This window comes from Heterocephalus glaber, unplaced genomic scaffold (genome assembly GCF_053883595.1).
Source record: "Heterocephalus glaber isolate CG9 unplaced genomic scaffold, H.glaber_assembly_v1.0 deba00001608, whole genome shotgun sequence".
In the NCBI taxonomy this organism is placed as follows: Eukaryota; Metazoa; Chordata; class Mammalia; order Rodentia; family Bathyergidae; genus Heterocephalus; species Heterocephalus glaber.
The window spans coordinates 15,230,728-15,247,257 of NW_028258379.1; the positions used below are offsets into that span (position 1 = coordinate 15,230,728).

A 16,530-nucleotide genomic window follows, 5' to 3' on the forward strand; every position below is an offset into this window, starting at 1 on the left:
CCAAGTCTAATTAATTTTGTATATATCAATTCTTCTTAAAAGATTCTACCATGTATTTGTGTTTTTGTTGTTGTTGTTGTCTGTTTTTGTGACAGGGTCTTGCTATGCAATTCAGGCTGGCCTTAAACTCACTTTGTTGCCCAGGCTGGTCTCAAACGCATGGCAATCCTGCCTCAGCCTCCCAAGTGCTGGGATTATAGGCTTGCACCAGCACACCCAGCAACTACTATGTATTTGTGCATCCTTAAACAATACATCATTTATTTCGCTTGTTTTTAAACTTTATAAAAAGATACATGGTCTGCTGCAACTTGCTTTCTGTATTTCACATTATCAAAATATTTGCAGATATTTTCACTCCTGTACAAAAACCAGTCCAATATATGGGTAGAACACATTCAATCAACAAATATTTACTGAGTGTTTAGTATTTACCAGATACTGTTCTATGCCATGTGGATAAAATTAATGAATAAAAAAGAAAAAAGTTGGGCCAGGGATTTAGCTCAGTGGTTCTGGCGCCTGCCTCGCAAGCGCAAGGTCCCAAGTTCAATCCCCGGTACCAAAAAAAAAAAAAAAAAAAAAAGAAAAAAGAAAAAAGTTCCTGCTCTTACTTGAATTTACATTTTCTGTCTAATGGACATTTGCTTTTAATATTATGTTTTTCTTTCAAATACTATTCTAGCAAAGAAAGTTGTAAAGAATAACCATGCTTAACAAAAAGATATTTAATCATTTATTACAGGGATTAATGTGTATAAATAAAGATGCTGAATAGTAGATTACTTAAGAAAACAATAAAAGATGTAACAGGGGTATCTGTATGTATAAATTAATGTTTAACAATCACAGATCAGATTTTTTAACTGTTTATTTTTGAGGAATTAATGTGCTTTTATTCTGGGTGTTCATCTTTTTGGTCCCAAAACATATCAGCATCAGTAAGTCTGCTAGAGTCCACGGGGACTCTAGCAGGTAGAAAACTAGAAAGAACCAGATTCAATTTCTTGGCATAGTCCCAAATAACAGAGACTCCTGAAGAAAGTAGTCAAGGGAAAACTATTAGAGACCTTTGGGCTGATTTTCCTATGTTGAAAGTTTAGCTGGCTTTTATTTTTGACGACCTATTCTGAAAGACTATTTCTTTAGACTGGAATACCCCTGGGAATACCATGGAAGTAAAGGGCAGAGAGAACCCACGGCCCCTCGGATTGTAAGAAAAGGAATACTACATAAATTACATTATAGTGTGGGGTAAGCTATTTAATTACTTCCATATGCATGGAAGCAAAGAAGATGTACTCTCCCTCTGACCACAATGTAAGCCATGACTTACTGTGAAACTTACCAAAATAGGATCCTCCCTCTCAATCACTGTATTCTGTATTCCCCAAAGAAATTTTCTATTTTTCCTTTGAGTTTTAGAGACTGCATGGAATATAACCCAAAGATCCACAATTCAGAAACCACTGGTACCTGAGATATCGCTACATACCAGTTCCAATGGAGAGGCCGCTGCTATTAGAACGGATGGTCTTAGAATTCAATACTTTCTCTGAGGAAAAATAGTGAATAGGTAAACATTGTATACAGACAAAGACAGGAAAGTGAGGGGAGACTAGGAGAGGGATATAATATAGGAGATAATCCCTGAGTCCAGATGACTATGTTTACTGTTTAGAAATTAATCTTACAAACCAAACACCACTAGCTACTCTATCTAAAATGGCAATTCTCCACCTTTGCTGTTTGGGAAGCTTTACACAGTAACAATGCCTAGGTCCCATCCCAGAGACTCTGGTTTAAATGGTCAGGGATAAGGTCAGGAGTAGGATTTGTAAAAGCCCCCTGGGAATTCTAATGTGGAACCAAGATATAATGAATCTGCCAACCCTTTCAAGACTTTGAAAATTTAATTCAAAGTACTATTCATGCAAAAAGCATTCATGAATTTTCTTTTTAAAAGATGTACTAAATGTTTTTCAAGAAAGTATGAACACAGGTAAAAAATTAATTAATGATTTAAGTCGAAGTAACAAATTCTATGGGGGTGGCAGAGTCCACAGTTACATTAAAAAATGGCCATAAGACCAAGAGAAGGCAAATGACAAAGCTTGGAAAATAATAATGTTCTGTTCCTAGCACTAGGCATGGGATCCCTGAGGATTAGAGAAATTGCCTCTTTTCTTCAGGACACTTCTGTTCTAAGAATGTGACCATCAGTCCATCAGTACCTTAGCTGTGGGTCAGTCCTGTCAAAGCTATCCTAACCCCACACATATGAACCCCTTACCAACAATGAGAATGGTGTGCCAGCCACGGCAAGACAGATCTGGGACATGATGCAGAGATCCAAAAATAGGGCGAGGCCATGAGGTACAGATATCAGAGCCATGGGGTCTCTCAGTGGGGGTCATTGCCAGGCGGCCATTACCACCATTGCCCCAGGCAAAAATGTGATTATCTAGGAGAAAAAGTTAAACAGCAGATCATTTCACAGAAGATTATCTTCCCAACTCTTCAGGTTCCCCATTATGATGCTCTAGAGCTAGAAAGATAGGGAAAGCTGTTTATTCCTCCATATAAAGCTTTTTTTTTTTTTTTGGTACAAGGGATCAAACTCAGGACCTTATGCTTGCAGAGCAGGTGCCAGAACCACTGAACCAAATCCCCGGCCCTCCTCCATATAAAGCTTAAATTCCTTCTGATCCCACCAAGATAAAAATGATCATTGTTCCTATGTACTGCCATTCATTTGTTTACTCATTCAACAACTTTTGTTTTTGGTACCGGGGATTGAACTCGGGTCCTTGCACTTGTGGAGCAGGCGGCAGAAGCACTGAGCTAAATCCCTGTCCTCATTCAACAACTTTTTAATGGTCACTCATTCAAACATTTATTTATTATTATTATTGTTATTGTTATTATTTTTTGGTACCAGGGATTGAACTCGGGACCTTGCACTTGCGAGGCAGGTGCTGTGCCACTGAGCTAAATCCCCGGCCCTCATTCAGACATTTACTGAGCATCTATTTTATGCCAGGCATTGTTTAAGGTGACTGAGCAATGAACAGAATAAAGTTTTGGCTCCTGTATAACAATCATTCTGTAGGGGAGACTGATAGTACCTAATATCTAATATTTCAGATAGTGATAAGTGCTGTGAAGAAAGATAAACAGTGATGAAAAACAAGCAAAGTAAATAATAGTGGGATGGAGTTTCATTATTATTATTATTTTTGGTACCGAGGATTGAACTTGGGACCTTGTGCTTGCAAGGCAGGCGCTGGAACCACTGAGCTAAATCCCCGGCCCATTATTTTTGAGTGGTCAGAAAAGTATTTTTCTAACTTGAGCAGAGATCTGATTGAAGTGAGAGAAAGGCAGAGAACAGTAAGCTCAAAGTTGCATAGGTAATGCCAATAGCACAAATGGAGTAAGGAGGCTCCTGCAGATGGAGAAAGTAGGGAGGATGGAGTGGTTACAGAAGAGATCAGGAGATGGCTAGAGTCTCTGTCATGTGGGACCATGCAGGCCGGCCAATATGATGACTTTGGATTTTCCTGACTGGTGTAGAAAACCATTAGATGTTCTGAGCAAAAATGACTTAAAAGGATCCCTGAGGCTGTGATGAGCAGAGGCAACTGCATGGGAGCAAGGGTGGAAGGAGGGAGATCAGCTATAGCGGTGATGTTAGCCAGAAGCCGGACATATTCAGAAGATGGTCCATGGGATGAGCTGATGGATGGAATGCAGGGTGTAAGATGGACCTACTATTTTTTTTTTTTAAGTTTTTTTATTGGTACATTTTAGGTATACAATTCGTTTACATTTATCATTGGGTGTTTGTACCTGTACATGATATGTCTTAGTTCTTATTTTTTTCCCCATTACCTGTGTGCCCTTCACCCCCTCCACCCTTCCCTATTTACATAGCTTTCATTTCCATTTTTTTTCTTTTCTCATAGTTTTTCCTTTTCCCTTCCCCTCCCTTCACTCTTTCGTCTTTGGACCTTTTTTCCTATTTCAAATTATCAATTATTCATTTCAATCATTTTAACCCTTGTTTACACTATCGATTTCTCACACTAGTGAAACTATTCGGTATTTACACGTGTCCTATTTATTTCACTTAAGAGTATGGCCTCGATATGAATCCATTTAGCTATAAATGACTCTGGTTTTTTGTTCTTTAAGGCTGAGTAGTCCTCCATTTTATAAAAAAAACACATTTTCTTTGTCCAGTTTCCAGTTGATGGGCACTTGGGCTGTTTCCAAGCTTTAGCTATTACAAACTGTGCTGCTATAAACATGGGTGCACATATATCACTGTGGTATGATTCTTTTAATTCTTTTAGGAAGATACCCAGCAGGGGAATAGCTGGGTCAAATGGGACCTCTAGTCCTAGTTCTTTGAGGTATCTCCATACTGACTGATGGACCTACTATTTATTGCAATAGGAAGGCTGCAGAGGAACAGGTCTAGGCAGAATATCAGAATATACTAAGTTTGTCTGAGATGATAAATCCAGAATTTTGATTCTTATCCAACGAAGGCAATTTTTAAATGAAAGGGGGTGTTATTAATGATTATGCTAGGACAACAGATATGTGTGAGGACTCACACAGGGTAACTAGGCTACATGGCCATTCTATCTTTACACATGCAGGTTGAGGGGCTGTTGAACAAATTCTGGAGGTTGGGTGGTGATATAAAGTGGTCAGGGTACAGGGAGCATTTAAGGAATGTGTCTCCTCACTTTGGAGGCAGGATTGGCCTGGGAGAAGTTGGTGGCTTCTATCATCGCACCTGAAAGTTTTGCCTGTATTATTCTCTCCAGCCATGTTTACTGAAACCAACGTGGTGTGGGCAAGATACCAATAGAAGTATTTAATAATTCTGAAATGTTTTACCAAAAAAATTAGTTAAAATTAAAGGAGGAAGGGGGCGGGGATTTAGCTCAGTGGCGCCAGTGGCTACCTTGCAAGCGCAAGGTCCTGAGTTTGATCCCCAGTACCAAAAAATAAAATAAAAAATTAAAGGAGAATGAATTTAGAATATTAACTTGTCATTATCTAGAAAAATCCACCATATTGGACACATGAAAAGTTAATGTAGCCTAATATGCATAAAAGTAAAAGCATGATCCAGCTGCACAAAAATGACTCCATCTTTTTCCCAATTAAGAACTACAACATATCCAGAAAGCCTGAACTGACATGCACAGACTCACCATCAGTGGCAGCAATGGTGAACTCATCACCGCAGGAGACCCTGATCACTTGCTTCCCACCCAGGGGTCCTCCCAACAGGTTGATTCCCAGGCGCTTCTTATAATTCCCAACACCCAGCTGCCCACACTTATTGCAGCCAAATGTCAGCAACCGGCCTCGCTCTGAAAGAGAGGCAAAAATAAGACAATTAAGCACAAATGGGTCATGGAACAAGCAAGGTGCAGCCAATGCAGAACTCCATGCACTAGCTTGTGCTTGCTAGAACATACAAATGTGAAGCTAGCCACATGATCCTGGACCTGCTATCTAGGTACTGTGACCAGGCAGGACCAGTAAACAACTCAATAGTGTACTTTCTCTCTAGTACTGCATTTTTAATGCGGAAAATGGGTAGTACCTAACTCTGAATACTTATAGATGGTGCTAGAGAAAATGGAAGCCATGTGTTGTAGATGTGGTGTTCTCATTAAGGAATATATTTATCAGGCATTTATACTAATTATCAGCAAAAATTGTGTTCTTGAAGCCTAATTCATTAAAGAGATAATACTGAATATTAAGGGGAAATCAGGCGGATGCATATATTGTTAGGAAAAGCTAATATTTGATGGAATAAAAGAACGACTTCCGCAGACATGTAATACAGCTAGAAACCAACTTACCATCAATAGCAGCTGTGTGAGTCTTGCCTGGGGCAATGGTACGGATTTTATAAAAGGACAACTGTTTGGCCAAGGTAAAAGAGGTTGTGTAGGGAACTTCGTGGTATGCCTGAAACAAGTGAAATGCAAAGCAGTCTTATGAAGTAAAAAATGAAGGGACAATCAGGAAAAGGGTCATGGTGACTTTCAAAGAAACTGTGTTACTAAGAGGAAGTTCTGGGTAGTTTTCTACAACAGGATACAATGCCGGGGATTAAGCTCAGTGGTTCTGTCACCTGTCTTGCAAGTGCAAGGTCCTGAGTTCCATTCCCAGTACTGAAAAAACAAAAAACAAAAAACTAGGATACAAGAAGAAAAAGCATATGAGGCAGGACTTTCTGAAAACAAATTTTTATATGTATTTGGAATGTGTGTAACACATGAACTCTCCATTGCAGAGGTAAAGGTTTAAAATCCTGAAGAGTTTCTTCTGCCTACAGAGAACTTACTGTGATCTAATTTCACCAGCAGGGTAGTGTTTCACAACTTTTAAAACCCACATTCCATTTGAATTAGTATAAAAAAATCTTCTCATGTAAGTTTAAGATCTCACAACAAATCCAATGTTTTAAGAAACCACAAAATCAAGCAGTAGTAATTCTGAGTATTCATTTTGAACTATACAGACATTTTCCAGGCTTGCCCTGAGTTTGTACTTTTGTAAGAATCACTACTTCCCAGACTGATTAAAAATTAACTGTTAGGTGGGCATAGTAGCACACCCATGTAATTCCAGCACTCTGGGAGGCTGAGGTAGGAGGAGGACTATAAGTTTGAAGTCCAGCCTGGGCAATTTAGTGACTTAGTGAGACCTTGCCTCACACTAAAAAAATAAGAAAACCCGCTGAGTATGTAGCTTAGTGCAAATGCGCTTGGTTCATTACCCAGTACAAGAAGAGGAAGAGGAAGAGGAGGAGGGAGGGAGGAAGGAGGAAGGGGGGGGAGAGGGGGAGGGGGGAGGAAGATGAGGAAGACGAGGAAGAAGAAGATGAGGACGAAGATGATGATGACGAAGAAGAAGAAGAAACCCTTACATTTTTTATCATGTTAGGAAAGTTCTGTCTCTTAATTTGATTTTTTGTGTCTGTGTGTGTTTTTTGGGTACCAGAGATCAAACTCAGGACCTTGAGCTTGCAAGGCAGGCACAGTCCCGCTGAGCTAAATCCTTGGTTCTCTTAACTTGATTTTTTAGAAATGACAAAATCTTGGGGGCCGGGGATGTTGCTCAGTTGTTTTACTGTCTGCTGCGCAAGCGCAAGGAGCTGAGTTCGATCCCTGGTACCAAAAAAAACAAGAAATGACAAAACCTCATTATACTAACACACAAAGCGGAAAGTAACTTTACTATCAGTGGCAAATTTCATGATATCCTTCAAGGGGCAGAAAATGGTAATCATATTTAATAAGCCCATAGGGGATCAAAGAATCTAAAAAATTCCTCAAGGAGGTTATTCATGGAAGTGTTTCTTTTTCATGTTAATTTTCTTGTTTCTCTTTCAAAAATAAAGTAAAACCTGGATTCTATCATTTCATTCTATTTATATATGTACCTATATATCTATATATTTATTAATTATTTATTTATGGTGGTATGGAAGATTGAATCCAGGGCCTTTGCACTGAGGTACATTTCCAATTCTTTTTCTATTTTTTATTTTGACTCAGGGTTTACTAAGTCATAAGTTGCCCAAGCCTGGGTTACTTACTGTAACCCTTCTGCTTCAGCCCCCAAAGTGCTGGGACTATAGATGTACGTCACCATGCCCCACTAACATTTTACTTTTTATAATCAATTTATTTATTGAGGTTTAACTATCATACTGCAAAACATCACACAGCTTGATACATTTTTCTATACATATCTACTCATAAAACCACAACCTCGATCACGATAAAGACCATTCCCATCACTGGAGGATCCCTCTTAACTCTTCTGTTAGTATTTGGACCCGTGCTCCCAGAACTAATCATTATTTTTGACTTCTGCCATCATAAGTTAATTTTGCCTCTGCTTTTCCTTTTTTTGGTACCAGGGATCGAACTCGGGACCTTGTGCTTGTAAGGCAGGTGGCAAAACCACTGAGCTGAATCCCCAGCCTTTTTTTTCCTTTTGTTTTTTGAGACAAGGTCTTGCTATGCAGTTCAGGCTGGCCTTGAACTCACTATGTAGTTCAGGCTGCCCTCAAACTCACAGTGATCCTCTTGCCTCAGCCTCCCAAGTGCTGAGATTACAGCTGTGCATCACCACGTCTGGCTACCTTTTCCTCTTCTTGAACTTCTGTAACTGTAATCATACAGTATATACTCTTTTATGGCTAGCTTCTGCTGAACACAATGTCTGAGAGATTGTCACATTCCATGGTCACTAACCAATAACCCCAGAGAAAGTCCAACCTAGAAAAGTTCTGATGATGTGGTTAGGACACCATGGGGCACTCACTTCATGGTTGATAATTCCTGACATGCACTGATTCAGACCCAGTTTGTTGAACTCATTGAGTCCACAGGCCAGCACTTTGCCTGACTGGGTCAGCAGAAAGGTCCCATCAGAACCACACTGAACTGCAACAATAATCAAAGCCTTGGGAACATCCACCTGCAAGGAAAAAATAAATCAGAAAATAGAAGCACAAATATTTAATTTGTACTAGGAAAAAACCAAAAGAAGCACCTTAAATCCTTTCCAAAATAACATGCTGCATTCACTAAAATGACTACAAGGCAGTAAGGGTTGATCTGCTCTCTTCTGATCTGCCCAAAAGCTTAGGAGCTAGTTTTGTTTGTTTCTGGTACTGAGGATTGAACCTAAAGGCCTTTACACTAGGCTGTGACCCCAGCCCCTTTTTAATTTTTGAGACCAAGTTTTACTAAATCACTAAGCCGCCTAGGGTGGTCTCAAACTTGGGATCCTCCTGCCTCAGCCTCCCAGAGTGTAACTACCAGCCCAGCAGAGTCTAGTATTTTCATCCAGGAGTTCAGGTGTTATAATAGAGAGGAAGGATCAATTTGTCTCAGCAATAGGCTCTACTCCATCAAAGGACAAGACTTCTGAGAAAGAAGACTGCTCAGAACAAGTTGGCAAAGGAGAAGCTTCAATATCTTGTGGGCTTTGTCCTCTGAGATGAGAGCTCCTTGACAGAAGAAACTCGGCAGCCAGTGGGTTCCAATCAGGTCACTTTGTAAGAGAGGCTGCAGAGTGCTGAGGTAGTAATTAGGACTGTGAAATGTTCACATCTTTCTACAGCTAACGTGGGAAAACTGAACCCTTGAGCCTCAGTTTCTATTACAGCTTTAGAAGAGCAACAGCAGTGAATCCCACAGAGGATGGTCCCCACAGACATGGAATTTATTTTTTAGATGTAAATAAAAACTGCTAACAATAACTAACACAGTCAATTATAGTTACCCTTTCACCCACAGTGGGGAGCTTGAGCCCTGGGCGGATGGGAGAGACTGGCTTTTCTCTCAGCTGGTTTCAGTTCCTGTGAGTCTCTCACAGTGCCAGCTCTGGCAGTTCTGACAGTAATCAGATACTGTACTTCACACCACAGGACCCCCAAACAAAAACAACTTCAATTGGCGTTCAGTTGTATAAATAGGAAGGGAAAACGGCTGTGTTGGGTCAAGAGATAGTACATCGGGGCTGGGGATTTAGCTCAGTGGTTCTACCGCCTGCCTTGCAAGTGCAAGGACCAGAGTTCGATCCCTGGTACCAAAAAAAAAAAAAAAAAGAGACAGTACATAGCTCTCTAACACTTTCTCGAGAACTTTTTCACAGAATAGTCAGGTATATGTGACTTTCCCATTGTACTTGATGATTTTAGCTCTCATCCCTGGGTAAGATGTGACTCCACAGTGTCCACAGCAGCTGTATGCACTGTCTCAACTTTCTATGATTCAGTCAGATGACAAGATCACATAGTGCTAAATCAGGAATCCTAGATTGCTAGCCTCCAAGACAGGAAATATTTCAGAAATAAACACCTTGATAGGAGGACTCAGGAAAAGAGGATGTATTTTTGGAGGCTGTGTGACTTAGGTATTAAGAAAAAGCTGCTTATCGCCGCCTGCTGCGCAAGTGCAAGGACTTGAGTTCAATCCCCAGTACCAAAAAAAAAAAAAGAAAAAGCTGCTTCAGGGCTGGAGATTTAGCTCAGTGGTTTTGCTGCCTGCTGTGCAGGAGCAAGGACCTGAGTTCGATCCCTGGTACCAAAAAAAAAGAAAAAAAGAAAAAGCTGTTTCTTATTTTACCCTCTGTGGTGTATAATAATCCTCTTCTGAATCCAAACCCAGTCGTCCTGAAACACACACAATGAAGAAAGTTATCATGATGAGGACCTTCTTCCTAAAGAAGATTTTCTATAAGATTCTCTTTTACTGAATTAACACTTCTTGAACAAAGGCTGGGTCATGTCTAGATGCACACAGGTTGTACTCCTGGGAAGAATTAGAGAGACAAGGCTGCACATACCATGTTCGCCACAGCCCCAAGAATAGACTTCCTTGTTTCGTGTCAGGACCACCACGTGATTATCCCCACAGGAGACCTGCTCCACTGGATTGCTGAGGAAGAAGTTCAACTGCATGGGCTCTAGCACTTCAGAGCCAGCAATCTTGTCTACCCCTATGCAACCATAATAATCTGATCCAAAGGCATAGAGCTGACCCTCATCTGCAAAAGGAAGAAAGACAACCCATCAGGAGACTGACTTATTTTGTCTAATCAGAAAGGTGAGCAGGGCTAGAATGAGCACTACTTCAGCCAGTGATCTTACATGAGATGATTACATCAGAGAAATCAGAGGGACAGGCTGCTCAAGTCTAGGGCTGTCAGTACTCTAAGGACCTATGTGTAATATTATTGTAATAAACAGTTTAAAAAGTGGTAGTATAAGCCAGAAGTGGTAGTACCTGCCTGTAATCCCAGCTAATTGGGAGGGTGAGTCTGGAGGATCATGAGTTTGAGCCATCCTGTGCAATATTGCGAGACTCCATCTCAAAAATATAAAAAATTAAAAGTGGTAATACTATCATGTTAAAAGCTGGGGCCTTCTCTATTTTATAGATGAAAAGGGAAGTACAAGGAATCATAAAGTGAGTAATAAGACCAAACCTAAATTTAGCTCTTGATCCTGGGTTTGTGCTATCCACAGCATGAAGAGGCAGTGAGATTATCTCCTGCTCCTGGACCAGCCCCCTCCATGGGATACAGAACACATTTCTCCTAATCCCAACTCTTCTGTTATTTACCTGCCTTCTCCTTATTTATCACTCAGACTCCCTAATACTATACCAAGTTAGGAATGTCCAATGACAACATTAATGAATGACTATACCTGCTCAGTATCTTTTGGTTCTTTGGATACTGTCTTTTGTCATATAACTCCGACTAAAACTGCACAGCATTAAGCACAATGCTGGTTAAATGAACTCAGATGCTTTCTGCTAATCGTTTACCTGTTACACAGACCGTAAAATCTTCACCACACGACACCTGACGGATAGCTTTGCCTTGCAACTTTTCCACATGCTTTGGTTGTCGATAGGAAGCTTTGTCTCCATGGCCCAGTTGACCATGTAGTTTGGTACCCCCTTGCATGTTCTGTGAAATAAAGAAGTCTTTTGAAGCTTTAACTTTTCAAGTAAAAGCTAATTTTTAATATAACTTAGTAAGAAAAATAGTTAAAAAAAAAAAAGCTGGAAATTGAAAGAAAAACATGGGTAAAAGGGATTATGTAATTCCTTTAATGGTAGACAGCATAAAACCCATAACAAGATAAAAATTTTAAAAAATGTCCAGATCCATGCCCAACAGGCCTTAAGAGGGCATAATCCCAATTTCTTGTTTGCTCTTCAAGTCTAAGGTGAGCTACATTTATGGGTGATGGAATGGTAATGAAGAGATTCACTATGTAATCTAATTTGATTGTTTTTTTATGGAGATAGAAAAGATTTTATCTTCAAAAATCTAGTATCTGTACTAGAAGTCTGATAAATTTTGATCACAGTTTACCTGAAACACATAACAGTTATAAAGAATCTGGCTACATTAGAGAGGCTCCTATACAGCTCTGAGATCAGTCCTCATGATTTTTCAAGTTTTACAGAGACAGGTAATTCTATTCAATGACTCGACTGTAAGGCCTTACATAAATGGTGTTCAAAGCACTGATGGGAGTACTTCTGGGAATAACCCAGAGTTAATTCATAACAGCAAGTCAACACTGTATAACAGAGGCCAAATCATTCTTTCAATCAATCAGAGTTGAGTGTCCATTCTTACCTACTGGGGATAAAACAGTGAATAAGACAAACACAGTCCTTGTGCTCATGGAGAAGATATCTGAAACCACTGAGAATAATAAGCTTCCCCAGGGAGAGGCACCAAGAGCCTAATACAAGGTGAAGTAAAGGGAAAGCAGCCTATCATGAGCCTGAGAAGGCAAAATCACAGAAACAGGGGAAAGCTACAAGAACATGCTATCATGGAAGCCAAGTAAACACAAAGCTTCAAAGAGGAGGTCAAGTTATGTAAGGTCTAAAAGTCAACTGTTTAATTTTAGCAATTTATAAGTCATTTCATTAAGACTTACTGGGCCGGGGATTTAGCTCAGTGGTTTTACCCCCTGCTGCACAAGCGCAAGGACCCGAGTTGGATCCCCAGTACCAAAAAAAAAAAAGAAAAGACTTATTTCAAGTGGGTGGCAGAGATGGAAGCTGCACTGTAGGTGAATGTAAGTGTAGGTGAATGAGAAGAGGATGACAGATGAGGAACTAGACAACAAACAAAATGTTAAAAAAATTAAAACAAACAAAAATTTAAAAAAACGAGTGCAGAATATAGAGAGGAACAAAGGCAAATTCTATGCAAGATATACCTAGCTATCTTCAATCACTGGTGAGTCTTGGAGGCTTCTTGGCATGGTAGAGTGTTTTACTTGTTATAAAGCTACTTCATAGATACTAGCTGTTTAGAACTTTACAATAATAACACAGAATAAGTGACTTGTCTGAACTCATCCAGCTGTAATGGAAGAGCCCTGTCTCCACTAGAGCTCTTTCAATTCTCCCTGGCTCTCTCATTCATTCAGAACACATTCATAGGTGTCCTAGTATGTAGCAGGCATAGGGGATACGTCAGTGAACTGAACAGATGAACATCTCTGCTCTCACAAGAGCTTACATTTCATTACCCCATGCTGTGGTCATGCAGTATGTGTTCAACTAATAAAATGCTTAGACACCCTGGACCCAGTAAGCAATTAGGCTTATAGCACTGTTCCAAAGTCCTTAGCTCTCACTTACCACCCAAGTGTACAGTTCCTTCTCCACTGTGACCACAGCAAAGTGGGTAATCCCTGCGCACACCTGCCGAGCACTACAGCCACTCTTGATGACATCCAGTTTCTGGGGGGTGGATTTCCCACCACCCCAAACATAGACTTCACTGGTTCGTGATGTTACCACAGCAATGGGTGCTTCAGTCACGGTGCTTGACCTGCCAGCAACCCCCAGAACAAAGGCACACTGAACATAAAAATATCAAAGAAGACTGCTTCCAGTCTGTCCCCTCAGAAGAACTGCCAATTATGGTATGAGAAAATATGTTCTTTAAACCCTCTCTCATAGCAGGCTTTGCAAAGCCTCAGGGCTTCATCACAGCTCAGCCAACCCAGATTCCAGTCTGATGTATAACACCTACACTTTTCAACATTCATCACGATAATGATATGCACTTCATATGTAAGGGTGAAATTATAGCATTTATGTTCTCAGAAATGACTATCTGACATTTAAGCAGATGTTGGTTCCTGAAAGGATACCAAAGGCTACTAGAAACAAATAATGTACTGACACAAATAAGAGCCCCTTGGTGGGAATTTAGGATACACAATATTCGTTTTCAAGAGTTTCTTGAGCATTACCTTGGTCTCTTTGTAGGTGCATTAAGCAGAGTGACTTTTGCTTCCATCTCTCTGGCAAAAGAAAAGAGTTATGAATGAAATCACATGTTCCTATGTCACAACAGTGTCTAAATACACACCACGGATTTAATTCTCTTATTAACCACATGCATCCTTCAACATGACAATACTTTTTTTTAATAGCAAAACATTTATCAGTACATTTATGCTAACACTCCAACATGACAATACTTTTAGGGAAGTACTTTGGTAACAACACAAATGGTTATACAGGCCTGGCATCAGATGATTCATCAAATACTAGAGGGCCAGGAGTTTGGGGTCTTTTGTTTTCTATCTCTGAGAAACAATCTAGGTTGGAACAGGGATTCTTGAGAATCTCTAATGCACATGATGGACACCTCCGTCTAGTCTGCCCACTGGCTCCCCAAATGCAACATCTCCAAGCCTGGGATTATTAGCTTTTTCCTAAATCAGCTTTTCTTTCTAACTCCCCTATTTCTGTAACTGGCAACACACTTCACCCATTCTCCCAATCAACTTCAGTCATCTCTCACTCTTCTATCTCCTTTTCGGCACTATTTCAATTCTAGAGATTTTATCTATATGGCATCTTTTCTCAACTTTTGTGTCCAGTCTCACCACCTTAGTTCTGGGCAGCTTAGCTTCTCACCTATACTATGGTAGCCTCAACCTAACTTACTACAGTCCTAACCTACTTTCATCAGATGTGTACTAATACTGATCCTAACACCACTAAATGACTCTTCCTTAGGCATGCTTCTCATTATAAGAACTGTCCTCTCTCAAATACCCAATACTTCCGTACTACTTTTTTTTTTCACTTGTTAAAATATTTATTGTTGGTATATAGCTGCCTTTTCTACCTTCTAAACTCTTTTTTATCCCCAAATTTTGACATAATTTGACAAGTGAAAATATGATGCTTGGCTAGGGATTTAGCTCAGTGGTTTCGCCTCCTGCTGTGCAAGCGCAAGGAACTGAGTTCAATCCCTGGTACAAAAATAAAAAATGATACTTTAGGATCCTCATCAAACTAATTAAATGAACAAGGAAGCCCTGCTAAGGTCTTGATTGTCAGGTAGCCCTGGTGACTCTCCCACATACCACAGAAAGGAACTGTGGCATTTCCACTTCATACTTAGCCTCAGGAATCCTGGATGAATAATGTTGAGGGGCTGCTACCCAGGTCACTCACTCAGCACGGACTCACATGCTCCCTAACAGAATGTGCCCAAACATCTGTGGTGATTCAGAGCCAAAGCAACAATGTAGGGACCCAGAAATCAAAGGTATAATGCCTATTTCTATACTACTTCTGTACTAAGCTTAACATTCAAGGTTCTCTAACACCTTTTCAGCCTTCCTTCCCTTTATAATACTCCATGTTCTGGCTCAGGATTATCATTCCACCTAAATCTATTACAACTGAACTATTAAAGCAGTGCTCAGGCATCAGTAGTTTTTGAATGCTTCCAAGATTTTGCATTGAGAGCTTCAGATCTAAAACTACTAATCTAACCAAATAGGATTTTGTGTTTCCTGAATATTTTCTACAAAACTACTTGTATGTATGCTTTTGCTTATGCCATTTTCTCTGTCTAAAAAAATTCTAAAGTATGCTTTTCCATTAAAGTCCAAATTCCAACCAAGTATGGCATGTAAATCTATAATTATTTTATTTTATTATTTTATTTTTTGGTACCGGGGATCAAACTTGGGACCTTGCGCTTGTGAAGCAGGTGGTGGAACCACTGAGCTAAATCCCTGGCCCTATAATTATTTTAATAAAAAAAAATTCAGCCCAAACTACATGGTGAGACCTTGTCTCAAGAAAAAAAAAAGGGAGATATATCTCAGTGCTTCCTGGATTCAATCTTCAGTATCATTATGAAACAAAACAAATTGATTGGAATATTTCATTAAGGGATTAAAACAGTGATTATATTGTTTGAAAATAAGCTAGATAAAAATTTTAAATATCTTTAACCAGAGTCAAATAGGAAATTTTGCCCGAATATACACAGAACATAAATGGAAAGTTGCAATGCTGTACTTGAAATATTATACATAATTCTAGAATATTATACATAACTCTTGGTCTCTAACACTGGCTAGAGACCAACTAGAAACCAGAAAAGACTTTAATACTGTGTAAGATTCAAAACTATGACTATTAGAAGAAAATAGAGGAAGCTCTTCAGGAAATTGGTCTAGGCAAAGATTTTTTGGATATGACCCCAAAAGCTTAGGCAACAGGGGCAGGGATTTAACTCAGTGGTGCTGTGCCTGCCTAGCAAGCACAAGGTCCTGAGTTCAATCCCTGGTACCAGGGAAAAAAAAGAAAAAAGGAAAAAAAGCTTAGGCAACAAAAGCAAAAACTGACAAATGGAATTATATCACTCTAAAAAGCTTCTCTATAGCATAAGAGTTACTCAATCAACAGAGTGAAGATATGACCTAAAGAACAGGAAAAAATATTGGCAAACTATTCATCTATTCATCCAATAAGGCATTGATTTCTACAATATATAAGCTCAAACAACTAATAATGAAACCTTGAGTTTAAAAAATGGGTGAATGATCTGAATGGACAGTTCTCCAAAGAGGATATACAAATGGCCAACAAGTATATGAAAAAATGTTAA

General features: G+C 39.6%; 2 protein-coding genes across 4 annotated transcripts in view; one reads left to right on the forward strand and one right to left on the reverse strand.

The window, feature by feature from the left end:
- The window catches only part of Zc2hc1c (zinc finger C2HC-type containing 1C), a 54,156-nt gene that overhangs the window by 20,988 nt on the left and 16,638 nt on the right, over positions 1–16,530 (forward strand). The gene's annotated exons all lie outside the window — the stretch shown is intronic.
- Nek9 (NIMA related kinase 9) overlaps positions 1–16,530 on the reverse strand; it is a 44,914-nt gene that overhangs the window by 10,352 nt on the left and 18,032 nt on the right. For 2 of the 3 annotated variants that reach the window (XM_004837171.3, XM_087195405.1), the window contains 10 exons: positions 13,862–13,912; positions 13,242–13,434; positions 11,394–11,538; positions 10,408–10,608; positions 10,188–10,234; positions 8,377–8,532; positions 5,898–6,006; positions 5,235–5,396; positions 2,294–2,464; positions 1,496–1,555 (listed from right to left, as the gene is read on the reverse strand). In XM_004837171.3, the coding sequence (XP_004837228.1) occupies positions 1,496–1,555; positions 2,294–2,464; positions 5,235–5,396; positions 5,898–6,006; positions 8,377–8,532; positions 10,188–10,234; positions 10,408–10,608; positions 11,394–11,538; positions 13,242–13,434; positions 13,862–13,912 (1,295 nt within the window). The remainder of the gene's footprint in view (positions 1–1,495; positions 1,556–2,293; positions 2,465–5,234; positions 5,397–5,897; positions 6,007–8,376; positions 8,533–10,187; positions 10,235–10,407; positions 10,609–11,393; positions 11,539–13,241; positions 13,435–13,861; positions 13,913–16,530) is intronic. The other variant, XM_021246299.2, reaches the window with a different exon arrangement.